This window comes from Filicampus tigris, chromosome 14, assembly GCF_054856515.1.
Source record: "Filicampus tigris isolate MCC_2025a chromosome 14, RoL_Ftig_1.0, whole genome shotgun sequence".
NCBI classification, from domain to species: Eukaryota; Metazoa; Chordata; class Actinopteri; order Syngnathiformes; family Syngnathidae; genus Filicampus; species Filicampus tigris.
Genome location: NC_141230.1, coordinates 21,803,074 through 21,828,600, shown reverse-complemented (window position 1 = coordinate 21,828,600; position 25,527 = coordinate 21,803,074). Strand labels below are relative to the sequence as shown.

Sequence of the window (25,527 nt, the reverse complement as noted above, 5' to 3'; positions counted from 1 at the left end):
TCCGACCCACTCCTTCCCATATCTGCCAAATTGTATCTTTTTCTGTTGCCAGCCACGCATCTGATCAGCTAGCTAGCTACCTACCTTCCTGCAGCTTTGTTTTCTGTTCAGCCACAAGGCATTTCACCCACCTGCCTACACCCTACCTACTTATCTATCTATCTATCTAACTGTATATTTGTTTTCTGATGCCTTTGTGGTTACAGATTCCATGAGACGGGACATTGTATTTTTACTTGACGGAACTGATAAGTCTGAACCGAGATTCCAAGATATTAAGGACTTTGTTTTAGGGATAGTGACAAAGCTTCGCATTCATGCAAACAACGACCAGGTGGCTGTGGTTCAGTACAGCAACACAGCACAGATTCACTTTGACTTGGGGCGTTTTTCCTCAGCAGACATTGTTGTCAATACAATAAGAGATCTGAGTCACAAAGGTGGTTCGCCGAACAACATTGGCGCAGCCCTCCAGTATTTGAGGGAGCACGTCTTTACCCCTGATGCAGGTAGTAGGTTCCCACAGGGTGTTCCGCAAATCCTTTTTGTGTTGAGCAATGAAAGATCGGCTGATGACATTCGAGCACCCGTCAGAATGTTGAAAAAAATTGGGGTGATCATAATTGCCATTGGAACAGCTAATGCCGATACCCTAGAACTTCAGACAATGTCTCACAATGCTAAATATGCACTTTCTGTAAGCAATTACAAGCAACTCCTTACTGCTGAGGAAGGTGTTTTGTCACTACTTAAAGAGGCTGACCATCATTTAGAGCAATCAGCCCCAGTGGAGAGTTTTGGTAAGCTGTTCTGTATGGAATTATTTTTACATTCATGGCAGAACTTTATTGGTTCAAAAGGATTATTCAAGATGAGAAAATATTTTCTTGCCAGTGGTTCATTATGGCAGCTGACTTGTTTTACATTTTCTTTTTACTACAGAATCAAGGAAAAATGATGTAGTGTTTCTGATTGATGGATCATATGACTCAAGAAACGATTTTGAAGCCATACGCCAATTCATTGAACAAATGGCGGAAACCTTGAGACTTGATAACAGAGACCAGATGGCTGTCGTTCAATACAGCCGCAATGCCACCGTCAATTTCTACTTGAATTCTTATTCGTCTAAGATGGATGTGCTCAATTCCATCCGTACCATGGGACATAAGTATGGCAGACCCCTATACCTCGGCAAAGCGCTGGAGTTTGTCAGAGACAATGTATTTGCAGCATCGGTTGGAGGCCGACATGCATCTCTGGTGCCTCAGTATCTGTTTGTCTTTAGTGGTGGCAGATCCAAAGATGACGTAAGAGGACCAGCACAATCACTCAGAGACAATGGAATAAAGACGTTCTCTATTGGAACAAACAATGCAGATACATTGGAAATGCAAAACATTTCTTTTACACCATCACACTATTTTTCCGTCACAAGCTTTACAGATCTGCCAAGTGTTCATGAATCTGTCAAAGCCATGTTGAGAGATGTTGACGAAACAACCGGATATACGCCTACTGTTGGTAAGATGGTGACCTTTTTTTTGGCGTTTAATTAAAAGAAACACTGCACCATTGCGAGCATGAAACTGCACTTGTTTAACAGCATTTGTGTGTAATTGCAGGTACTTCCACAGTTACACAATTAGAACTTGGTGGTCCTGCTGATATTGTTTTTCTACTTGCTGGATCTGATGATATGCGAGCAAATGAAGGACCTGTTTTGGACTTTGTGAGGCAGTTTGTTCAAGAAGTAGAAATTGGGCCAAGCAATGTACAAGTTGCTGTCATTCAGTACGGGACAGAGGCCACAGCAGAGTTTGCCTTGAACTCTTATGGACAGAAAGATGATCTAATGACTCACCTGACCAATGTAAAACTAAGAGGAGGGTCCACTGTGAACACTGGGGCTGCCCTTGATTATGCTAGAAATTACATGTTTACTGCATCAGCTGGGAGTAGAGCCCAGCAGGGAATACCTCAGACAATGATTGTCGTAACTGGGAAAAAGTCTGACGATAATGTTGCAGAGCCACTGGATGACCTGAGAGATGCTGGCATTGTCCTTTATTGCATTGGAATGAATGATGCAGATAAACAAGAAATGGAGGAAATGTCACACAGTGTTGAAACTGCATATTTTATCAATGAAACATCTATCTTGCCTGTGTTGACTAAATATTTGCTCCCTGCGATTTTATCCCGCAAAAGCATAGACGACCGTGGTGCTGGTGAGTGACATTTTAAGTCAACTACTATGTTATTATGAAACAAAGTACTCCGAAGGATTTTGCTCAAATTTTAATTATGACCTCAGTTAAAAGTAAAAAGACCAAAGACACAAAAGAGCAAAGCCTTTGCTTAAAGATTTCCATTATTTTCTTAGCTGCAACAGACACAAAAAAGGATATTGTATTCCTTCTGGATGGTTCTGATGGCACAAGGAATGTATTCCCTGCCATGCGTGACTTCGTTGAGAGAGTGGTGGAGTCATCCAATGTTGGAGGAGACGGAGATCGTGTGTCTGTGGTCCAGTATAGCAGAGATGCAGAGACCAACTTCTATCTGAACACGTACAGCACAAAAGAGGATGTTGTGGATGCAGTCAGAGGGCTCAGGCATAGAGGAGGCAGACCCCTCAACACAGGGGCCGCCCTACGATACGTCAGGGACAACGTCTTTACAAACTCCTCAGGGAGTAGGCGCCTGCAAGGTGTTCCTCAGATCTTGATCGTGCTAAATAGCAGGCGGTCTTTTGATGGTGTTGATGCCCCAGCCTCTGCTCTCAAACAGCAGGGCATCTTCACAATCAGCATTGGAACTCGGAGCTCTGACATGAAGGAGCTGCAGAAGATATCCCATGACCCAAGCTATGCTTTAGCAGTATTTGACTTTGCTGGCCTACAAAATGTCCAAGAAAAGCTCTCCTCTGTAATGAGCAGAGTCCTAAGGGCCACATCCGTAACAAAAACAATGACTGGTAAGCATGTTGTCCATCCAAACATATGAAAAATAGACTTGTATTGAGGTGTATGAAAAAGTATATAGTTGTAAATGAATGTCTAAATAGAATGTCTCTCATTTTTTTTTTTGTACAAAAGTCAACAGGCAGGGAAGGGATGTCGTTTTCTTGTTGGATGGCTCTGACGGCACAAGAAACTCATTCCCAGCTATTAGGGACTTTGTCCAAAGAGTGGTCGAGACACTGAGTTTGGATGACGACAAAGATCGCGTCTCCCTTGTTCAGTATAGCAGAGATGCAGCCGTCCAGTTCTATCTGAACACATACACCACAAAGGGCGAGATCCTTGGCATTGTCAGAGGATTGCGACACAGAGGTGGAAAGCCCCTCAACACCGGAGCGGCTCTCCAATACTTGAGGGACAATGTCTTTACAGCTTCTGCCGGCAGCAGGCGCCTTGAAGGCGTCCCACAGGTCCTGATCCTGCTTAGTGGCGGAAGGTCATTTGACAGTGTTGATGCGCCAGCTTCTGCTCTCAAACAGCTGGGAGTGCTGATCTTTGCCATCGGAAGCAGAAGCTCCGATAGCGGAGAGCTGCAGAAGATAGCTCACGATCCCAGATATGCTCTTTCCGTGGCTGAATTCACTGACCTCCCCAATGTCCAACAACAGCTTCAGTCTTCCGTGGAGGCTGTGGTGATTGAGGTCACCCCAGAAACGCCACCAGTAATTGGTACGTGTACAAGAGCAGCACTCACTGGCGGCCTATCAGACCCCCCTTTCCTAAAACGATTTATAGTTAACTATCCTGTCAATTGTTTTAATTAGAAGGGACTGACAGGGAAACACACCTGTGTCCCAACAATGTCAGTTGTCGGCTAGTGTCACTGTCACTTTATTTGTCTTTCCGTCTTTTCTCAGCTGAAGCCAAAAAGGATATTGTATTCCTTCTGGATGGTTCTGAAGGAACAAGGAATGGCTTCCCCGCCATGCGCAATTTTGTTGAGCAATTGGTGGCAAAACTCAATGTGGGCGTTAACAAAGACCATGTCTCTGTGGTCCAGTACAGCAGAGATGCAGAGGCCAATTTCTATCTGAACACGTACACCACAAGAGAGGATGTTGTGGATGCAGTCAGAGGGCTAGTACACAGAGGAGGCAGACCCCTCAACACAGGGGCCGCCCTCCGATACGTCAGGGACAACGTCTTTACAAACTCCTCAGGGAGCAGGCGCTCGCAAGGTGTTCCTCAGATCTTGATCCTGCTAAATGGCGGCAGGTCTTTAGACAGCGTAGATGCGCCAGCCTCTGCTCTCAAACAGCAGGGCGTCTTTACAATCAGCATTGGAACACAGAACTCTGACGGCAGTGAGCTGAAAAAGATCTCCTATGACCCTAGTCATGCACTTGCAGTGTCTGAGCTCTCTGACCTCCCCAGTGTCCAAGAACAGCTCTCCTCTGTAATAAGCAGGGTACTCAGAGCCACGCCCATGACACCAACAGTGACTGGTAAGCGAGATTTGTATCCCGAACAAATGACAAGTGGACTGTTACTCAAATGTGTAAACAGGCTTGCGTCGACATTTGACTGCCAGGTGGGAGAAGCTGCGTTCTTAATACGTATCATGTTTTGTTTGCCGCAGCGGACAGACCGGGAAGGGATGTCGTTTTCTTGTTGGATGGCTCTGACGGCACAAGAAACTCATTCCCAGCTATTAGGGACTTTGTCCAAAGAGTGGTCGAGACACTGAGTTTGGATGACGACAAAGATCGCGTCTCCCTTGTTCAGTATAGCAGAGATGCAGCCGTCCAGTTCTATCTGAACACATACACCACAAAGGGCGAGATCCTTGGCATTGTCAGAGGATTGCGACACAGAGGTGGAAAGCCCCTCAACACCGGAGCGGCTCTCCAATACTTGAGGGACAATGTCTTTACAGCTTCTGCCGGCAGCAGGCGCCTTGAAGGCGTCCCACAGGTCCTGATCCTGCTTAGTGGCGGAAGGTCATTTGACAGTGTTGATGCGCCAGCTTCTGCTCTCAAACAGCTGGGAGTGCTGATCTTTGCCATCGGAAGCAGAAGCTCCGATAGCGGAGAGCTGCAGAAGATAGCTCACGATCCCAGATACGCTCTTTCCGTGGCTGAATTCACTGACCTCCCCAATGTCCAACAACAGCTTCAGTCTTCCGTGGAGGCTGTGGTGATTGAGGTCACCCCAGAAACGCCACCAGTAATTGGTACGTGTACAAGAGCAGCACTCACTGGCGGCCTATCAGACCCCCCTTTCCTAAAACGATTTATAGTTAACTATCCTGTCAATTGTTTTAATTAGAAGGGACTGACAGGGAAACACACCTGTGTCCCAACAATGTCAGTTGTCGGCTAGTGTCACTGTCACTTTATTTGTCTTTCCGTCTTTTCTCAGCTGAAGCCAAAAAGGATATTGTATTCCTTCTGGATGGTTCTGAAGGAACAAGGAATGGCTTCCCCGCCATGCGCAATTTTGTTGAGCAATTGGTGGCAAAACTCAATGTGGGCGTTAACAAAGACCATGTCTCTGTGGTCCAGTACAGCAGAGATGCAGAGGCCAATTTCTATCTGAACACGTACACCACAAGAGAGGATGTTGTGGATGCAGTCAGAGGGCTAGTACACAGAGGAGGCAGACCCCTCAACACAGGGGCCGCCCTCCGATACGTCAGGGACAACGTCTTTACAAACTCCTCAGGGAGCAGGCGCTCGCAAGGTGTTCCTCAGATCTTGATCCTGCTAAATGGCGGCAGGTCTTTAGACAGCGTAGATGCGCCAGCCTCTGCTCTCAAACAGCAGGGCGTCTTTACAATCAGCATTGGAACACAGAACTCTGACGGCAGTGAGCTGAAAAAGATCTCCTATGACCCTAGTCATGCACTTGCAGTGTCTGAGCTCTCTGACCTCCCCAGTGTCCAAGAACAGCTCTCCTCTGTAATAAGCAGGGCACTCAGAGCCACGCCCATGACACCAACAGTGACTGGTAAGCGAGATTTGTATCCCGAACAAATGACAAGTGGACTGTTACTCAAATGTGTAAACAGGCTTGCGTCGACATTTGACTGCCAGGTGGGAGAAGCTGCGTTCTTAATACGTATCATGTTTTGTTTGCCGCAGCGGACAGACCGGGAAGGGATGTCGTTTTCTTGTTGGATGGCTCTGACGGCACAAGAAACTCATTCCCAGCTATTAGGGACTTTGTCCAAAGAGTGGTCGAGACACTGAGTTTGGATGACGACAAAGATCGCGTCTCCCTTGTTCAGTATAGCAGAGATGCAGCCGTCCAGTTCTATCTGAACACATACACCACAAAGGGCGAGATCCTTGGCATTGTCAGAGGATTGCGACACAGAGGTGGAAAGCCCCTCAACACCGGAGCGGCTCTCCAATACTTGAGGGACAATGTCTTTACAGCTTCTGCCGGCAGCAGGCGCCTTGAAGGCGTCCCACAGGTCCTGATCCTGCTTAGTGGCGGAAGGTCATTTGACAGTGTTGATGCGCCAGCTTCTGCTCTCAAACAGCTGGGAGTGCTGATCTTTGCCATCGGAAGCAGAAGCTCCGATAGCGGAGAGCTGCAGAAGATAGCTCACGATCCCAGATATGCTCTTTCCGTGGCTGAATTCACTGACCTCCCCAATGTCCAACAACAGCTTCAGTCTTCCGTGGAGGCTGTGGTGATTGAGGTCACCCCAGAAACGCCACCAGTAATTGGTACGTGTACAAGAGCAGCACTCACTGGCGGCCTATCAGACCCCCCTTTCCTAAAACGATTTATAGTTAACTATCCTGTCAATTGTTTTAATTAGAAGGGACTGACAGGGAAACACACCTGTGTCCCAACAATGTCAGTTGTCGGCTAGTGTCACTGTCACTTTATTTGTCTTTCCGTCTTTTCTCAGCTGAAGCCAAAAAGGATATTGTATTCCTTCTGGATGGTTCTGAAGGAACAAGGAATGGCTTCCCCGCCATGCGCAATTTTGTTGAGCAATTGGTGGCAAAACTCAATGTGGGCGTTAACAAAGACCATGTCTCTGTGGTCCAGTACAGCAGAGATGCAGAGGCCAATTTCTATCTGAACACGTACACCACAAGAGAGGATGTTGTGGATGCAGTCAGAGGGCTAGTACACAGAGGAGGCAGACCCCTCAACACAGGGGCCGCCCTCCGATACGTCAGGGACAACGTCTTTACAAACTCCTCAGGGAGCAGGCGCTCGCAAGGTGTTCCTCAGATCTTGATCCTGCTAAATGGCGGCAGGTCTTTAGACAGCGTAGATGCGCCAGCCTCTGCTCTCAAACAGCAGGGCGTCTTTACAATCAGCATTGGAACACAGAACTCTGACGGCAGTGAGCTGAAAAAGATCTCCTATGACCCTAGTCATGCACTTGCAGTGTCTGAGCTCTCTGACCTCCCCAGTGTCCAAGAACAGCTCTCCTCTGTAATAAGCAGGGTACTCAGAGCCACGCCCATGACACCAACAGTGACTGGTAAGCGAGATTTGTATCCCGAACAAATGACAAGTGGACTGTTACTCAAATGTGTAAACAGGCTTGCGTCGACATTTGACTGCCAGGTGGGAGAAGCTGCGTTCTTAATACGTATCATGTTTTGTTTGCCGCAGCGGACAGACCGGGAAGGGATGTCGTTTTCTTGTTGGATGGCTCTGACGGCACAAGAAACTCATTCCCAGCTATTAGGGACTTTGTCCAAAGAGTGGTCGAGACACTGAGTTTGGATGACGACAAAGATCGCGTCTCCCTTGTTCAGTATAGCAGAGATGCAGCCGTCCAGTTCTATCTGAACACATACACCACAAAGGGCGAGATCCTTGGCATTGTCAGAGGATTGCGACACAGAGGTGGAAAGCCCCTCAACACCGGAGCGGCTCTCCAATACTTGAGGGACAATGTCTTTACAGCTTCTGCCGGCAGCAGGCGCCTTGAAGGCGTCCCACAGGTCCTGATCCTGCTTAGTGGCGGAAGGTCATTTGACAGTGTTGATGCGCCAGCTTCTGCTCTCAAACAGCTGGGAGTGCTGATCTTTGCCATCGGAAGCAGAAGCTCCGATAGCGGAGAGCTGCAGAAGATAGCTCACGATCCCAGATATGCTCTTTCCGTGGCTGAATTCACTGACCTCCCCAATGTCCAACAACAGCTTCAGTCTTCCGTGGAGGCTGTGGTGATTGAGGTCACCCCAGAAACGCCACCAGTAATTGGTACGTGTACAAGAGCAGCACTCACTGGCGGCCTATCAGACCCCCCTTTCCTAAAACGATTTATAGTTAACTATCCTGTCAATTGTTTTAATTAGAAGGGACTGACAGGGAAACACACCTGTGTCCCAACAATGTCAGTTGTCGGCTAGTGTCACTGTCACTTTATTTGTCTTTCCGTCTTTTCTCAGCTGAAGCCAAAAAGGATATTGTATTCCTTCTGGATGGTTCTGAAGGAACAAGGAATGGCTTCCCCGCCATGCGCAATTTTGTTGAGCAATTGGTGGCAAAACTCAATGTGGGCGTTAACAAAGACCATGTCTCTGTGGTCCAGTACAGCAGAGATGCAGAGGCCAATTTCTATCTGAACACGTACACCACAAGAGAGGATGTTGTGGATGCAGTCAGAGGGCTAGTACACAGAGGAGGCAGACCCCTCAACACAGGGGCCGCCCTCCGATACGTCAGGGACAACGTCTTTACAAACTCCTCAGGGAGCAGGCGCTCGCAAGGTGTTCCTCAGATCTTGATCCTGCTAAATGGCGGCAGGTCTTTAGACAGCGTAGATGCGCCAGCCTCTGCTCTCAAACAGCAGGGCGTCTTTACAATCAGCATTGGAACACAGAACTCTGACGGCAGTGAGCTGAAAAAGATCTCCTATGACCCTAGTCATGCACTTGCAGTGTCTGAGCTCTCTGACCTCCCCAGTGTCCAAGAACAGCTCTCCTCTGTAATAAGCAGGGTACTCAGAGCCACGCCCATGACACCAACAGTGACTGGTAAGCGAGATTTGTATCCCGAACAAATGACAAGTTGACTGTTACTCAAATGTGTAAACAGGCTTGCGTCGACATTTGACTGCCAGGTGGGAGAAGCTGCGTTCTTAATACGTATCATGTTTTGTTTGCCGCAGCGGACAGACCGGGAAGGGATGTCGTTTTCTTGTTGGATGGCTCTGACGGCACAAGAAACTCATTCCCAGCTATTAGGGACTTTGTCCAAAGAGTGGTCGAGACACTGAGTTTGGATGACGACAAAGATCGCGTCTCCCTTGTTCAGTATAGCAGAGATGCAGCCGTCCAGTTCTATCTGAACACATACACCACAAAGGGCGAGATCCTTGGCATTGTCAGAGGATTGCGACACAGAGGTGGAAAGCCCCTCAACACCGGAGCGGCTCTCCAATACTTGAGGGACAATGTCTTTACAGCTTCTGCCGGCAGCAGGCGCCTTGAAGGCGTCCCACAGGTCCTGATCCTGCTTAGTGGCGGAAGGTCATTTGACAGTGTTGATGCGCCAGCTTCTGTTCTCAAACAGCTGGGAGTGCTGATCTTTGCCATCGGAAGCAGAAGCTCCGATAGCGGAGAGCTGCAGAAGATAGCTCACGATCCCAGATATGCTCTTTCCGTGGCTGAATTCACTGACCTCCCCAATGTCCAACAACAGCTTCAGTCTTCCGTGGAGGCTGTGGTGATTGAGGTCACCCCAGAAACGCCACCAGTAATTGGTACGTGTACAAGAGCAGCACTCACTGGCGGCCTATCAGACCCCCCTTTCCTAAAACGATTTATAGTTAACTATCCTGTCAATTGTTTTAATTAGAAGGGACTGACAGGGAAACACACCTGTGTCCCAACAATGTCAGTTGTCGGCTAGTGTCACTGTCACTTTATTTGTCTTTCCGTCTTTTCTCAGCTGAAGCCAAAAAGGATATTGTATTCCTTCTGGATGGTTCTGAAGGAACAAGGAATGGCTTCCCCGCCATGCGCAATTTTGTTGAGCAATTGGTGGCAAAACTCAATGTGGGCGTTAACAAAGACCATGTCTCTGTGGTCCAGTACAGCAGAGATGCAGAGGCCAATTTCTATCTGAACACGTACACCACAAGAGAGGATGTTGTGGATGCAGTCAGAGGGCTAGTACACAGAGGAGGCAGACCCCTCAACACAGGGGCCGCCCTCCGATACGTCAGGGACAACGTCTTTACAAACTCCTCAGGGAGCAGGCGCTCGCAAGGTGTTCCTCAGATCTTGATCCTGCTAAATGGCGGCAGGTCTTTAGACAGCGTAGATGCGCCAGCCTCTGCTCTCAAACAGCAGGGCGTCTTTACAATCAGCATTGGAACACAGAACTCTGACGGCAGTGAGCTGAAAAAGATCTCCTATGACCCTAGTCATGCACTTGCAGTGTCTGAGCTCTCTGACCTCCCCAGTGTCCAAGAACAGCTCTCCTCTGTAATAAGCAGGGTACTCAGAGCCACGCCCATGACACCAACAGTGACTGGTAAGCGAGATTTGTATCCCGAACAAATGACAAGTTGACTGTTACTCAAATGTGTAAACAGGCTTGCGTCGACATTTGACTGCCAGGTGGGAGAAGCTGCGTTCTTAATACGTATCATGTTTTGTTTGCCGCAGCGGACAGACCGGGAAGGGATGTCGTTTTCTTGTTGGATGGCTCTGACGGCACAAGAAACTCATTCCCAGCTATTAGGGACTTTGTCCAAAGAGTGGTCGAGACACTGAGTTTGGATGACGACAAAGATCGCGTCTCCCTTGTTCAGTATAGCAGAGATGCAGCCGTCCAGTTCTATCTGAACACATACACCACAAAGGGCGAGATCCTTGGCATTGTCAGAGGATTGCGACACAGAGGTGGAAAGCCCCTCAACACCGGAGCGGCTCTCCAATACTTGAGGGACAATGTCTTTACAGCTTCTGCCGGCAGCAGGCGCCTTGAAGGCGTCCCACAGGTCCTGATCCTGCTTAGTGGCGGAAGGTCATTTGACAGTGTTGATGCGCCAGCTTCTGCTCTCAAACAGCTGGGAGTGCTGATCTTTGCCATCGGAAGCAGAAGCTCCGATAGCGGAGAGCTGCAGAAGATAGCTCACGATCCCAGATATGCTCTTTCCGTGGCTGAATTCACTGACCTCCCCAATGTCCAACAACAGCTTCAGTCTTCCGTGGAGGCTGTGGTGATTGAGGTCACCCCAGAAACGCCACCAGTAATTGGTACGTGTACAAGAGCAGCACTCACTGGCGGCCTATCAGACCCCCCTTTCCTAAAACGATTTATAGTTAACTATCCTGTCAATTGTTTTAATTAGAAGGGACTGACAGGGAAACACACCTGTGTCCCAACAATGTCAGTTGTCGGCTAGTGTCACTGTCACTTTATTTGTCTTTCCGTCTTTTCTCAGCTGAAGCCAAAAAGGATATTGTATTCCTTCTGGATGGTTCTGAAGGAACAAGGAATGGCTTCCCCGCCATGCGCAATTTTGTTGAGCAATTGGTGGCAAAACTCAATGTGGGCGTTAACAAAGACCATGTCTCTGTGGTCCAGTACAGCAGAGATGCAGAGGCCAATTTCTATCTGAACACGTACACCACAAGAGAGGATGTTGTGGATGCAGTCAGAGGGCTAGTACACAGAGGAGGCAGACCCCTCAACACAGGGGCCGCCCTCCGATACGTCAGGGACAACGTCTTTACAAACTCCTCAGGGAGTAGGCGCTCGCAAGGTGTTCCTCAGATCTTGATCCTGCTAAATGGCGGCAGGTCTTTAGACAGCGTAGATGCGCCAGCCTCTGCTCTCAAACAGCAGGGCGTCTTTACAATCAGCATTGGAACACAGAACTCTGACGGCAGTGAGCTGAAAAAGATCTCCTATGACCCTAGTCATGCACTTGCAGTGTCTGAGCTCTCTGACCTCCCCAGTGTCCAAGAACAGCTCTCCTCTGTAATAAGCAGGGTACTCAGAGCCACGCCCATGACACCAACAGTGCCTGGTAAGCGAGATTTGTATCCCGAACAAATGACAAGTTGACTGTTACTCAAATGTGTAAACAGGCTTGCGTCGACATTTGACTGCCAGGTGGGAGAAGCTGCGTTCTTAATACGTATCATGTTTTGTTTGCCGCAGCGGACAGACCGGGAAAGGATGTCGTTTTCTTGTTGGATGGCTCTGACGGCACAAGAAACTCATTCCCAGCTATTAGGGACTTTGTCCAAAGAGTGGTAGAGACACTGAGTTTGGATGACGACAAAGATCGCGTCTCCCTTGTTCAGTATAGCAGAGATGCAGCCGTCCAGTTCTATCTGAACACATACACCACAAAGGGCGAGATCCTTGGCATTGTCAGAGGATTGCGACACAGAGGTGGAAAGCCCCTCAACACCGGAGCGGCTCTCCAATACTTGAGGGACAATGTCTTTACAGCTTCTGCCGGCAGCAGGCGCCTTGAAGGCGTCCCACAGGTCCTGATCCTGCTTAGTGGCGGAAGGTCATTTGACAGTGTTGATGCGCCAGCTTCTGTTCTCAAACAGCTGGGAGTGCTGATCTTTGCCATCGGAAGCAGAAGCTCCGATAGCGGAGAGCTGCAGAAGATAGCTCACGATCCCAGATATGCTCTTTCCGTGGCTGAATTCACTGACCTCCCCAATGTCCAACAACAGCTTCAGTCTTCCGTGGAGGCTGTGGTGATTGAGGTCACCCCAGAAACGCCACCAGTAATTGGTACGTGTACAAGAGCAGCACTCACTGGCGGCCTATCAGACCCCCCTTTCCTAAAACGATTTATAGTTAACTATCCTGTCAATTGTTTTAATTAGAAGGGACTGACAGGGAAACACACCTGTGTCCCAACAATGTCAGTTGTCGGCTAGTGTCACTGTCACTTTATTTGTCTTTCCGTCTTTTCTCAGCTGAAGCCAAAAAGGATATTGTATTCCTTCTGGATGGTTCTGAAGGAACAAGGAATGGCTTCCCCGCCATGCGCAATTTTGTTGAGCAATTGGTGGCAAAACTCAATGTGGGCGTTAACAAAGACCATGTCTCTGTGGTCCAGTACAGCAGAGATGCAGAGGCCAATTTCTATCTGAACACGTACACCACAAGAGAGGATGTTGTGGATGCAGTCAGAGGGCTAGTACACAGAGGAGGCAGACCCCTCAACACAGGGGCCGCCCTCCGATACGTCAGGGACAACGTCTTTACAAACTCCTCAGGGAGCAGGCGCTCGCAAGGTGTTCCTCAGATCTTGATCCTGCTAAATGGCGGCAGGTCTTTAGACAGCGTAGATGCGCCAGCCTCTGCTCTCAAACAGCAGGGCGTCTTTACAATCAGCATTGGAACACAGAACTCTGACGGCAGTGAGCTGAAAAAGATCTCCTATGACCCTAGTCATGCACTTGCAGTGTCTGAGCTCTCTGACCTCCCCAGTGTCCAAGAACAGCTCTCCTCTGTAATAAGCAGGGTACTCAGAGCCACGCCCATGACACCAACAGTGACTGGTAAGCGAGATTTGTATCCCGAACAAATGACAAGTTGACTGTTACTCAAATGTGTAAACAGGCTTGCGTCGACATTTGACTGCCAGGTGGGAGAAGCTGCGTTCTTAATACGTATCATGTTTTGTTTGCCGCAGCGGACAGACCGGGAAGGGATGTCGTTTTCTTGTTGGATGGCTCTGACGGCACAAGAAACTCATTCCCAGCTATTAGGGACTTTGTCCAAAGAGTGGTCGAGACACTGAGTTTGGATGACGACAAAGATCGCGTCTCCCTTGTTCAGTATAGCAGAGATGCAGCCGTCCAGTTCTATCTGAACACATACACCACAAAGGGCGAGATCCTTGGCATTGTCAGAGGATTGCGACACAGAGGTGGAAAGCCCCTCAACACCGGAGCGGCTCTCCAATACTTGAGGGACAATGTCTTTACAGCTTCTGCCGGCAGCAGGCGCCTTGAAGGCGTCCCACAGGTCCTGATCCTGCTTAGTGGCGGAAGGTCATTTGACAGTGTTGATGCGCCAGCTTCTGCTCTCAAACAGCTGGGAGTGCTGATCTTTGCCATCGGAAGCAGAAGCTCCGATAGCGGAGAGCTGCAGAAGATAGCTCACGATCCCAGATATGCTCTTTCCGTGGCTGAATTCACTGACCTCCCCAATGTCCAACAACAGCTTCAGTCTTCCGTGGAGGCTGTGGTGATTGAGGTCACCCCAGAAACGCCACCAGTAATTGGTACGTGTACAAGAGCAGCACTCACTGGCGGCCTATCAGACCCCCCTTTCCTAAAACGATTTATAGTTAACTATCCTGTCAATTGTTTTAATTAGAAGGGACTGACAGGGAAACACACCTGTGTCCCAACAATGTCAGTTGTCGGCTAGTGTCACTGTCACTTTATTTGTCTTTCCGTCTTTTCTCAGCTGAAGCCAAAAAGGATATTGTATTCCTTCTGGATGGTTCTGAAGGAACAAGGAATGGCTTCCCCGCCATGCGCAATTTTGTTGAGCAATTGGTGGCAAAACTCAATGTGGGCGTTAACAAAGACCATGTCTCTGTGGTCCAGTACAGCAGAGATGCAGAGGCCAATTTCTATCTGAACACGTACACCACAAGAGAGGATGTTGTGGATGCAGTCAGAGGGCTAGTACACAGAGGAGGCAGACCCCTCAACACAGGGGCCGCCCTCCGATACGTCAGGGACAACGTCTTTACAAACTCCTCAGGGAGTAGGCGCTCGCAAGGTGTTCCTCAGATCTTGATCCTGCTAAATGGCGGCAGGTCTTTAGACAGCGTAGATGCGCCAGCCTCTGCTCTCAAACAGCAGGGCGTCTTTACAATCAGCATTGGAACACAGAACTCTGACGGCAGTGAGCTGAAAAAGATCTCCTATGACCCTAGTCATGCACTTGCAGTGTCTGAGCTCTCTGACCTCCCCAGTGTCCAAGAACAGCTCTCCTCTGTAATAAGCAGGGTACTCAGAGCCACGCCCATGACACCAACAGTGCCTGGTAAGCGAGATTTGTATCCCGAACAAATGACAAGTTGACTGTTACTCAAATGTGTAAACAGGCTTGCGTCGACATTTGACTGCCAGGTGGGAGAAGCTGCGTTCTTAATACGTATCATGTTTTGTTTGCCGCAGCGGACAGACCGGGAAAGGATGTCGTTTTCTTGTTGGATGGCTCTGACGGCACAAGAAACTCATTCCCAGCTATTAGGGACTTTGTCCAAAGAGTGGTAGAGACACTGAGTTTGGATGACGACAAAGATCGCGTCTCCCTTGTTCAGTATAGCAGAGATGCAGCCGTCCAGTTCTATCTGAACACATACACCACAAAGGGCGAGATCCTTGGCATTGTCAGAGGATTGCGACACAGAGGTGGAAAGCCCCTCAACACCGGAGCGGCTCTCCAATACTTGAGGGACAATGTCTTTACAGCTTCTGCCGGCAGCAGGCGCCTTGAAGGCGTCCCACAGGTCCTGATCCTGCTTAGTGGCGGAAGGTCATTTGACAGTGTTGATGCGCCAGCTTCTGTTCTCAAACAGCTGGGAGTGCTGATCTTTGCCATCGGAAGCAGAAGCTCCGATAGCGGAGAGCTGCAGAAGATAGCTCACGATCCCAGATATGCTCTTTCCGTGGCTGAATTCACTGACCTCCCCAATGTCCAACAACAGCTTCAGTCTTCCGTGGAGGCTGTGGTGATTGAGGTCACCCCAGAAACGCCACCAGTAATTGGTACGTGTACAAGAGCAGCACTCACTGGCGGCCTATCAGACCCCCCTTTCCTAAAACGATTTATAGTTAACTATCCTGTCAATTGTTTTAATTTGAAGGGACTGACAGGGAAACACACCTGTGTCCCAACAATGTCAGTTGTCGGCTAGTGTCACTGTCACTTTATTTGTCTTTCCGTCTTTTCTCAGCTGAAGCCAAAAAGGATATTGTATTCCTTCTGGATGGTTCTGAAGGAACAAGGAATGGCTTCCCCGCCATGCGCAATTTTGTTGAGCAATTGGTGGCAAAACTCAATGTGGGCGTTAACAAAGACCATGTCTCTGTGGTCCAGTACAGCAGAGATGCAGAGGCCAATTTCTATCTGAACACGTACACCACAAGAGAGGATGTTGTGGATGCAGTCAGAGGGCTAGTACACAGAGGAGGCAGACCCCTCAACACAGGGGCCGCCCTCCGATACGTCAGGGACAACGTCTTTACAAACTCCTCAGGGAGCAGGCGCTCGCAAGGTGTTCCTCAGATCTTGATCCTGCTAAATGGCGGCAGGTCTTTAGACAGCGTAGATGCGCCAGCCTCTGCTCTCAAACAGCAGGGCGTCTTTACAATCAGCATTGGAACACAGAACTCTGACGGCAGTGAGCTGAAAAAGATCTCCTATGACCCTAGTCATGCACTTGCAGTGTCTGAGCTCTCTGACCTCCCCAGTGTCCAAGAAAAGCTCTCCTCTGTAATAAGCAGGGTACTCAGAGCCACGCCCATGACACCAACAGTGACTGGTAAGCGAGATTTGTATCCCGAACAAATGACAAGTGGACTGTTACTCAAATGTGTAAACAGGCTTGCGTCGACATTTGACTGCCAGGTGGGAGAAGCTGCGTTCTTAATACGTATCATGTTTTGTTTGCCGCAGCGGACAGACCGGGAAGGGATGTCGTTTTCTTGTTGGATGGCTCTGACGGCACAAGAAACTCATTCCCAGCTATTAGGGACTTTGTCCAAAGAGTGGTCGAGACACTGAGTTTGGATGACGACAAAGATCGCGTCTCCCTTGTTCAGTATAGCAGAGATGCAGCCGTCCAGTTCTATCTGAACACATACACCACAAAGGGCGAGATCCTTGGCATTGTCAGAGGATTGCGACACAGAGGTGGAAAGCCCCTCAACACCGGAGCGGCTCTCCAATACTTGAGGGACAATGTCTTTACAGCTTCTGCCGGCAGCAGGCGCCTTGAAGGCGTCCCACAGGTCCTGATCCTGCTTAGTGGCGGAAGGTCATTTGACAGTGTTGATGCGCCAGCTTCTGCTCTCAAACAGCTGGGAGTGCTGATCTTTGCCATCGGAAGCAGAAGCTCCGATAGCGGAGAGCTGCAGAAGATAGCTCACGATCCCAGATATGCTCTTTCCGTGGCTGAATTCACTGACCTCCCCAATGTCCAACAACAGCTTCAGTCTTCCGTGGAGGCTGTGGTGATTGAGGTCACCCCAGAAACGCCACCAGTAATTGGTACGTGTACAAGAGCAGCACTCACTGGCGGCCTATCAGACCCCCCTTTCCTAAAACGATTTATAGTTAACTATCCTGTCAATTGTTTTAATTTGAAGGGACTGACAGGGAAACACACCTGTGTCCCAACAATGTCAGTTGTCGGCTAGTGTCACTGTCACTTTATTTGTCTTTCCGTCTTTTCTCAGCTGAAGCCAAAAAGGATATTGTATTCCTTCTGGATGGTTCTGAAGGAACAAGGAATGGCTTCCCCGCCATGCGCAATTTTGTTGAGCAATTGGTGGCAAAACTCAATGTGGGCGTTAACAAAGACCATGTCTCTGTGGTCCAGTACAGCAGAGATGCAGAGGCCAATTTCTATCTGAACACGTACACCACAAGAGAGGATGTTGTGGATGCAGTCAGAGGGCTAGTACACAGAGGAGGCAGACCCCTCAACACAGGGGCCGCCCTCCGATACGTCAGGGACAACGTCTTTACAAACTCCTCAGGGAGCAGGCGCTCGCAAGGTGTTCCTCAGATCTTGATCCTGCTAAATGGCGGCAGGTCTTTAGACAGCGTAGATGCGCCAGCCTCTGCTCTCAAACAGCAGGGCGTCTTTACAATCAGCATTGGAACACAGAACTCTGACGGCAGTGAGCTGAAAAAGATCTCCTATGACCCTAGTCATGCACTTGCAGTGTCTGAGCTCTCTGACCTCCCCAGTGTCCAAGAACAGCTCTCCTCTGTAATAAGCAGGGTACTCAGAGCCACGCCCATGACACCAACAGTGACTGGTAAGCGAGATTTGTATCCCGAACAAATGACAAGTGGACTGTTACTCAAATGTGTAAACAGGCTTGCGTCGACATTTGACTGCCAGGTGGGAGAAGCTGCGTTCTTAATACGTATCATGTTTTGTTTGCCGCAGCGGACAGACCGGGAAGGGATGTCGTTTTCTTGTTGGATGGCTCTGACGGCACAAGAAACTCATTCCCAGCTATTAGGGACTTTGTCCAAAGAGTGGTCGAGACACTGAGTTTGGATGACGACAAAGATCGCGTCTCCCTTGTTCAGTATAGCAGAGATGCAGCCGTCCAGTTCTATCTGAACACATACACCACAAAGGGCGAGATCCTTGGCATTGTCAGAGGATTGCGACACAGAGGTGGAAAGCCCCTCAACACCGGAGCGGCTCTCCAATACTTGAGGGACAATGTCTTTACAGCTTCTGCCGGCAGCAGGCGCCTTGAAGGCGTCCCACAGGTCCTGATCCTGCTTAGTGGCGGAAGGTCATTTGACAGTGTTGATGCGCCAGCTTCTGCTCTCAAACAGCTGGGAGTGCTGATCTTTGCCATCGGAAGCAGAAGCTCCGATAGCGGAGAGCTGCAGAAGATAGCTCACGATCCCAGATATGCTCTTTCCGTGGCTGAATTCACTGACCTCCCCAATGTCCAACAACAGCTTCAGTCTTCCGTGGAGGCTGTGGTGATTGAGGTCACCCCAGAAACGCCACCAGTAATTGGTACGTGTACAAGAGCAGCACTCACTGGCGGCCTATCAGACCCCCCTTTCCTAAAACGATTTATAGTTAACTATCCTGTCAATTGTTTTAATTAGAAGGGACTGACAGGGAAACACACCTGTGTCCCAACAATGTCAGTTGTCGGCTAGTGTCACTGTCACTTTATTTGTCTTTCCGTCTTTTCTCAGCTGAAGCCAAAAAGGATATTGTATTCCTTCTGGATGGTTCTGAAGGAACAAGGAATGGCTTCCCCGCCATGCGCAATTTTGTTGAGCAATTGGTGGCAAAACTCAATGTGGGCGTTAACAAAGACCATGTCTCTGTGGTCCAGTACAGCAGAGATGCAGAGGCCAATTTCTATCTGAACACGTACACCACAAGAGAGGATGTTGTGGATGCAGTCAGAGGGCTAGTACACAGAGGAGGCAGACCCCTCAACACAGGGGCCGCCCTCCGATACGTCAGGGACAACGTCTTTACAAACTCCTCAGGGAGCAGGCGCTCGCAAGGTGTTCCTCAGATCTTGATCCTGCTAAATGGCGGCAGGTCTTTAGACAGCGTAGATGCGCCAGCCTCTGCTCTCAAACAGCAGGGCGTCTTTACAATCAGCATTGGAACACAGAACTCTGACGGCAGTGAGCTGAAAAAGATCTCCTATGACCCTAGTCATGCACTTGCAGTGTCTGAGCTCTCTGACCTCCCCAGTGTCCAAGAACAGCTCTCCTCTGTAATAAGCAGGGTACTCAGAGCCACGCCCATGACACCAACAGTGACTGGTAAGCGAGATTTGTATCCCGAACAAATGACAAGTGGACTGTTACTCAAATGTGTAAACAGGCTTGCGTCGACATTTGACTGCCAGGTGGGAGAAGCTGCGTTCTTAATACGTATCATGTTTTGTTTGCCGCAGCGGACAGACCGGGAAGGGATGTCGTTTTCTTGTTGGATGGCTCTGACGGCACAAGAAACTCATTCCCAGCTATTAGGGACTTTGTCCAAAGAGTGGTCGAGACACTGAGTTTGGATGACGACAAAGATCGCGTCTCCCTTGTTCAGTATAGCAGAGATGCAGCCGTCCAGTTCTATCTGAACACATACACCACAAAGGGCGAGATCCTTGGCATTGTCAGAGGATTGCGACACAGAGGTGGAAAGCCCCTCAACACCGGAGCGGCTCTCCAATACTTGAGGGACAATGTCTTTACAGCTTCTGCCGGCAGCAGGCGCCTTGAAGGCGTCCCACAGGTCCTGATCCTGCTTAGTGGCGGAAGGTCATTTGACAGTGTTGATGCGCCAGCTTCTGCTCTCAAACAGCTGGGAGTGCTGATCTTTGCCATCGGAAGCAGAAGCTCCGATAGCGGAGAGCTGCAGAAGATAGCTCACGATCCCAGATATGCTCTTTCCGTGGCTGAATTCACTGACCTCCCCAATGTCCAACAACAGCTTCAGTCTTCCGTGGAGGCTGTGGTGATTGAGGTCACCCCAGAAACGCCACCAGTAATTGGTACGTGTACAAGAGCAGCACTCACTGGCGGCCTATCAGACCCCCCTTTCCTAAAACGATTTATAGTTAACTATCCTGTCAATTGTTTTAATTAGAAGGGACTGACAGGGAAACACACCTGTGTCCCAACAATGTCAGTTGTCGGCTAGTGTCACTGTCACTTTATTTGTCTTTCCGTCTTTTCTCAGCTGAAGCCAAAAAGGATATTGTATTCCTTCTGGATGGTTCTGAAGGAACAAGGAATGGCTTCCCCGCCATGCGCAATTTTGTTGAGCAATTGGTGGCAAAACTCAATGTGGGCGTTAACAAAGACCATGTCTCTGTGGTCCAGTACAGCAGAGATGCAGAGGCCAATTTCTATCTGAACACGTACACCACAAGAGAGGATGTTGTGGATGCAGTCAGAGGGCTAGTACACAGAGGAGGCAGACCCCTCAACACAGGGGCCGCCCTCCGATACGTCAGGGACAACGTCTTTACAAACTCCTCAGGGAGCAGGCGCTCGCAAGGTGTTCCTCAGATCTTGATCCTGCTAAATGGCGGCAGGTCTTTAGACAGCGTAGATGCGCCAGCCTCTGCTCTCAAACAGCAGGGCGTCTTTACAATCAGCATTGGAACACAGAACTCTGACGGCAGTGAGCTGAAAAAGATCTCCTATGACCCTAGTCATGCACTTGCAGTGTCTGAGCTCTCTGACCTCCCCAGTGTCCAAGAACAGCTCTCCTCTGTAATAAGCAGGGTACTCAGAGCCACGCCCATGACACCAACGGTGACTGGTAAGCGAGATTTGTATCCCGAACAAATGACAAGTGGACTGTTACTCAAATGTGTAAACAGGCTTGCGTCGACATTTGACTGCCAGGTGGGAGAAGCTGCGTTCTTAATACGTATCATGTTTTGTTTGCCGCAGCGGACAGACCGGGAAGGGATGTCGTTTTCTTGTTGGATGGCTCTGACGGCACAAGAAACTCATTCCCAGCTATTAGGGACTTTGTCCAAAGAGTGGTCGAGACACTGAGTTTGGATGACGACAAAGATCGCGTCTCCCTTGTTCAGTATAGCAGAGATGCAGCCGTCCAGTTCTATCTGAACACATACACCACAAAGGGCGAGATCCTTGGCATTGTCAGAGGATTGCGACACAGAGGTGGAAAGCCCCTCAACACCGGAGCGGCTCTCCAATACTTGAGGGACAATGTCTTTACAGCTTCTGCCGGCAGCAGGCGCCTTGAAGGCGTCCCACAGGTCCTGATCCTGCTTAGTGGCGGAAGGTCATTTGACAGTGTTGATGCGCCAGCTTCTGCTCTCAAACAGCTGGGAGTGCTGATCTTTGCCATCGGAAGCAGAAGCTCCGATAGCGGAGAGCTGCAGAAGATAGCTCACGATCCCAGATATGCTCTTTCCGTGGCTGAATTCACTGACCTCCCCAATGTCCAACAACAGCTTCAGTCTTCCGTGGAGGCTGTGGTGATTGAGGTCACCCCAGAAACGCCACCAGTAATTGGTACGTGTACAAGAGCAGCACTCACTGGCGGCCTATCAGACCCCCCTTTCCTAAAACGATTTATAGTTAACTATCCTGTCAATTGTTTTAATTAGAAGGGACTGACAGGGAAACACACCTGTGTCCCAACAATGTCAGTTGTCGGCTAGTGTCACTGTCACTTTATTTGTCTTTCCGTCTTTTCTCAGCTGAAGCCAAAAAGGATATTGTATTCCTTCTGGATGGTTCTGAAGGAACAAGGAATGGCTTCCCCGCCATGCGCAATTTTGTTGAGCAATTGGTGGCAAAACTCAATGTGGGCGTTAACAAAGACCATGTCTCTGTGGTCCAGTACAGCAGAGATGCAGAGGCCAATTTCTATCTGAACACGTACACCACAAGAGAGGATGTTGTGGATGCAGTCAGAGGGCTAGTACACAGAGGAGGCAGACCCCTCAACACAGGGGCCGCCCTCCGATACGTCAGGGACAACGTCTTTACAAACTCCTCAGGGAGCAGGCGCTCGCAAGGTGTTCCTCAGATCTTGATCCTGCTAAATGGCGGCAGGTCTTTAGACAGCGTAGATGCGCCAGCCTCTGCTCTCAAACAGCAGGGCGTCTTTACAATCAGCATTGGAACACAGAACTCTGACGGCAGTGAGCTGAAAAAGATCTCCTATGACCCTAGTCATGCACTTGCAGTGTCTGAGCTCTCTGACCTCCCCAGTGTCCAAGAACAGCTCTCCTCTGTAATAAGCAGGGTACTCAGAGCCACGCCCATGACACCAACGGTGACTGGTAAGCGAGATTTGTATCCCGAACAAATGACAAGTGGACTGTTACTCAAATGTGTAAACAGGCTTGCGTCGACATTTGACTGCCAGGTGGGAGAAGCTGCGTTCTTAATACGTATCATGTTTTGTTTGCCGCAGCGGACAGACCGGGAAGGGATGTCGTTTTCTTGTTGGATGGCTCTGACGGCACAAGAAACTCATTCCCAGCTATTAGGGACTTTGTCCAAAGAGTGGTCGAGACACTGAGTTTGGATGACGACAAAGATCGCGTCTCCCTTGTTCAGTATAGCAGAGATGCAGCCGTCCAGTTCTATCTGAACACATACACCACAAAGGGCGAGATCCTTGGCATTGTCAGAGGATTGCGACACAGAGGTGGAAAGCCCCTCAACACCGGAGCGGCTCTCCAATACTTGAGGGACAATGTCTTTACAGCTTCTGCCGGCAGCAGGCGCCTTGAAGGCGTCCCACAGGTCCTGATCCTGCTTAGTGGCGGAAGGTCATTTGACAATGTTGATGCGCCAGCTTCTGCTCTCAAACAGCTGGGAGTGCTGATCTTTGCCATCGGAAGCAGAAGCTCCGATAGCGGAGAGCTGCAGAAGATAGCTCACGATCCCAGATATGCTCTTTCCGTGGCTGAATTCACTGACCTCCCCAATGTCCAACAACAGCTTCAGTCTTCCGTGGAGGCTGTGGTGATTGAGGTCACCCCAGAAACGCCACCAGTAATTGGTACGTGTACAAGAGCAGCACTCACTGGCGGCCTATCAGACCCCCCTTTCCTAAAACGATTTATAGTTAACTATCCTGTCAATTGTTTTAATTTGAAGGGACTGACAGGGAAACACACCTGTGTCCCAACAATGTCAGTTGTCGGCTAGTGTCACTGTCACTTTATTTGTCTTTCCGTCTTTTCTCAGCTGAAGCCAAAAAGGATATTGTATTCCTTCTGGATGGTTCTGAAGGAACAAGGAATGGCTTCCCCGCCATGCGCAATTTTGTTGAGCAATTGGTGGCAAAACTCAATGTGGGCGTTAACAAAGACCATGTCTCTGTGGTCCAGTACAGCAGAGATGCAGAGGCCAATTTCTATCTGAACACGTACACCACAAGAGAGGATGTTGTGGATGCAGTCAGAGGGCTAGTACACAGAGGAGGCAGACCCCTCAACACAGGGGCCGCCCTCCGATACGTCAGGGACAACGTCTTTACAAACTCCTCAGGGAGCAGGCGCTCGCAAGGTGTTCCTCAGATCTTGATCCTGCTAAATGGCGGCAGGTCTTTAGACAGCGTAGATGCGCCAGCCTCTGCTCTCAAACAGCAGGGCGTCTTTACAATCAGCATTGGAACACAGAACTCTGACGGCAGTGAGCTGAAAAAGATCTCCTATGACCCTAGTCATGCACTTGCAGTGTCTGAGCTCTCTGACCTCCCCAGTGTCCAAGAACAGCTCTCCTCTGTAATAAGCAGGGTACTCAGAGCCACGCCCATGACACCAACGGTGACTGGTAAGCGAGATTTGTATCCCGAACAAATGACAAGTGGACTGTTACTCAAATGTGTAAACAGGCTTGCGTCGACATTTGACTGCCAGGTGGGAGAAGCTGCGTTCTTAATACGTATCATGTTTTGTTTGCCGCAGCGGACAGACCGGGAAGGGATGTCGTTTTCTTGTTGGATGGCTCTGACGGCACAAGAAACTCATTCCCAGCTATTAGGGACTTTGTCCAAAGAGTGGTCGAGACACTGAGTTTGGATGACGACAAAGATCGCGTCTCCCTTGTTCAGTATAGCAGAGATGCAGCCGTCCAGTTCTATCTGAACACATACACCACAAAGGGCGAGATCCTTGGCATTGTCAGAGGATTGCGACACAGAGGTGGAAAGCCCCTCAACACCGGAGCGGCTCTCCAATACTTGAGGGACAATGTCTTTACAGCTTCTGCCGGCAGCAGGCGCCTTGAAGGCGTCCCACAGGTCCTGATCCTGCTTAGTGGCGGAAGGTCATTTGACAGTGTTGATGCGCCAGCTTCTGCTCTCAAACAGCTGGGAGTGCTGATCTTTGCCATCGGAAGCAGAAGCTCCGATAGCGGAGAGCTGCAGAAGATAGCTCACGATCCCAGATATGCTCTTTCCGTGGCTGAATTCACTGACCTCCCCAATGTCCAACAACAGCTTCAGTCTTCCGTGGAGGCTGTGGTGATTGAGGTCACCCGAGAAACGCCACCAGTAATTGGTACGTGTACAAGAGCAGCACTCACTGGCGGCCTATCAGACCCCCCTTTCCTAAAACGATTTATAGTTAACTATCCTGTCAATTGTTTTAATTAGAAGGGACTGACAGGGAAACACACCTGTGTCCCAACAATGTCAGTTGTCGGCTAGTGTCACTGTCACTTTATTTGTCTTTCCGTCTTTTCTCAGCTGAAGCCAAAAAGGATATTGTATTCCTTCTGGATGGTTCTGAAGGAACAAGGAATGGCTTCCCCGCCATGCGCAATTTTGTTGAGCAATTGGTGGCAAAACTCAATGTGGGCGTTAACAAAGACCATGTCTCTGTGGTCCAGTACAGCAGAGATGCAGAGGCCAATTTCTATCTGAACACGTACACCACAAGAGAGGATGTTGTGGATGCAGTCAGAGGGCTAGTACACAGAGGAGGCAGACCCCTCAACACAGGGGCCGCCCTCCGATACGTCAGGGACAACGTCTTTACAAACTCCTCAGGGAGCAGGCGCTCGCAAGGTGTTCCTCAGATCTTGATCCTGCTAAATGGCGGCAGGTCTTTAGACAGCGTAGATGCGCCAGCCTCTGCTCTCAAACAGCAGGGCGTCTTTACAATCAGCATTGGAACACAGAACTCTGACGGCAGTGAGCTGAAAAAGATCTCCTATGACCCTAGTCATGCACTTGCAGTGTCTGAGCTCTCTGACCTCCCCAGTGTCCAAGAACAGCTCTCCTCTGTAATAAGCAGGGTACTCAGAGCCACGCCCATGACACCAACAGTGACTG

General features: G+C 49.5%; 8 protein-coding genes across 19 annotated transcripts in view; 7 read left to right on the top strand and 1 right to left on the bottom strand.

Annotated features, from left to right (window-relative positions):
- mlphb (melanophilin b) overlaps positions 1 to 25,527 on the bottom strand; it is a 96,359-nt gene that overhangs the window by 55,663 nt on the left and 15,169 nt on the right. The window lies entirely within an intron of this gene.
- On the top strand, positions 72 to 1,091 carry LOC147136837 (collagen alpha-3(VI) chain-like). Its single transcript, XM_086050968.1, has one exon. The coding sequence runs from the start codon at positions 212 to 214 to the stop codon at positions 956 to 958; it is 747 nt and encodes a 248-aa protein (XP_085907094.1). The 5' UTR covers positions 72 to 211; the 3' UTR covers positions 959 to 1,091.
- Positions 969 to 5,426, top strand: LOC147136836 (collagen alpha-3(VI) chain-like). Its single transcript, XM_086050954.1, has 6 exons — positions 969 to 1,524; positions 1,626 to 2,231; positions 2,387 to 2,980; positions 3,102 to 3,695; positions 3,884 to 4,471; positions 4,606 to 5,426. Exons 1-6 carry the CDS (start codon positions 1,032 to 1,034, stop codon positions 5,292 to 5,294), a joined length of 3,564 nt encoding a protein of 1,187 aa, XP_085907080.1. The 5' UTR covers positions 969 to 1,031; the 3' UTR covers positions 5,295 to 5,426.
- On the top strand, positions 5,297 to 12,946 carry LOC147136835 (collagen alpha-3(VI) chain-like; the record flags this gene model as incomplete). Its single annotated transcript, XM_086050953.1, has 10 exons — positions 5,297 to 5,975; positions 6,110 to 6,703; positions 6,892 to 7,479; positions 7,614 to 8,207; positions 8,396 to 8,983; positions 9,118 to 9,711; positions 9,900 to 10,487; positions 10,622 to 11,215; positions 11,404 to 11,991; positions 12,126 to 12,946. Coding segments are annotated over 10 exons (6,096 nt in total), but the record flags the coding sequence as incomplete, so codon positions are not given.
- Positions 12,817 to 13,657, top strand: LOC147136834 (collagen alpha-1(XIV) chain-like). Its single transcript, XM_086050971.1, has one exon. The coding sequence runs from the start codon at positions 12,976 to 12,978 to the stop codon at positions 13,531 to 13,533; it is 558 nt and encodes a 185-aa protein (XP_085907097.1). The 5' UTR covers positions 12,817 to 12,975; the 3' UTR covers positions 13,534 to 13,657.
- LOC147136833 (collagen alpha-3(VI) chain-like) lies at positions 13,575 to 21,399 on the top strand (the record flags this gene model as incomplete). The annotated part of the gene is made up of 10 exons (XM_086052156.1): positions 13,575 to 14,223; positions 14,412 to 14,999; positions 15,134 to 15,727; positions 15,916 to 16,503; positions 16,638 to 17,231; positions 17,420 to 18,007; positions 18,142 to 18,735; positions 18,924 to 19,511; positions 19,646 to 20,239; positions 20,428 to 21,399. Coding segments are annotated over 10 exons (6,207 nt in total), but the record flags the coding sequence as incomplete, so codon positions are not given.
- LOC147136832 (collagen alpha-3(VI) chain-like) lies at positions 21,841 to 22,910 on the top strand. Its single transcript, XM_086050970.1, has one exon. The coding sequence runs from the start codon at positions 22,000 to 22,002 to the stop codon at positions 22,759 to 22,761; it is 762 nt and encodes a 253-aa protein (XP_085907096.1). The 5' UTR covers positions 21,841 to 21,999; the 3' UTR covers positions 22,762 to 22,910.
- col6a3 (collagen, type VI, alpha 3) overlaps positions 23,396 to 25,527 on the top strand; it is a 25,254-nt gene continuing 23,122 nt past the window's right edge. Inside the window, exons 1-4 of one of the 3 annotated variants that reach the window (XM_086050952.1) lie at positions 23,396 to 24,023; positions 24,058 to 24,063; positions 24,158 to 24,751; positions 24,940 to 25,527. In XM_086050952.1, coding sequence (XP_085907078.1) covers positions 23,504 to 24,023; positions 24,058 to 24,063; positions 24,158 to 24,751; positions 24,940 to 25,527 — 1,708 coding nt within the window. In that variant the 5' untranslated portion in view covers positions 23,396 to 23,503. Of the gene's footprint in view, positions 24,024 to 24,057; positions 24,064 to 24,157; positions 24,752 to 24,840 lie in introns of those variants that run through there. The other 2 variants (XM_086050950.1, XM_086050951.1) reach the window with 2 other exon arrangements.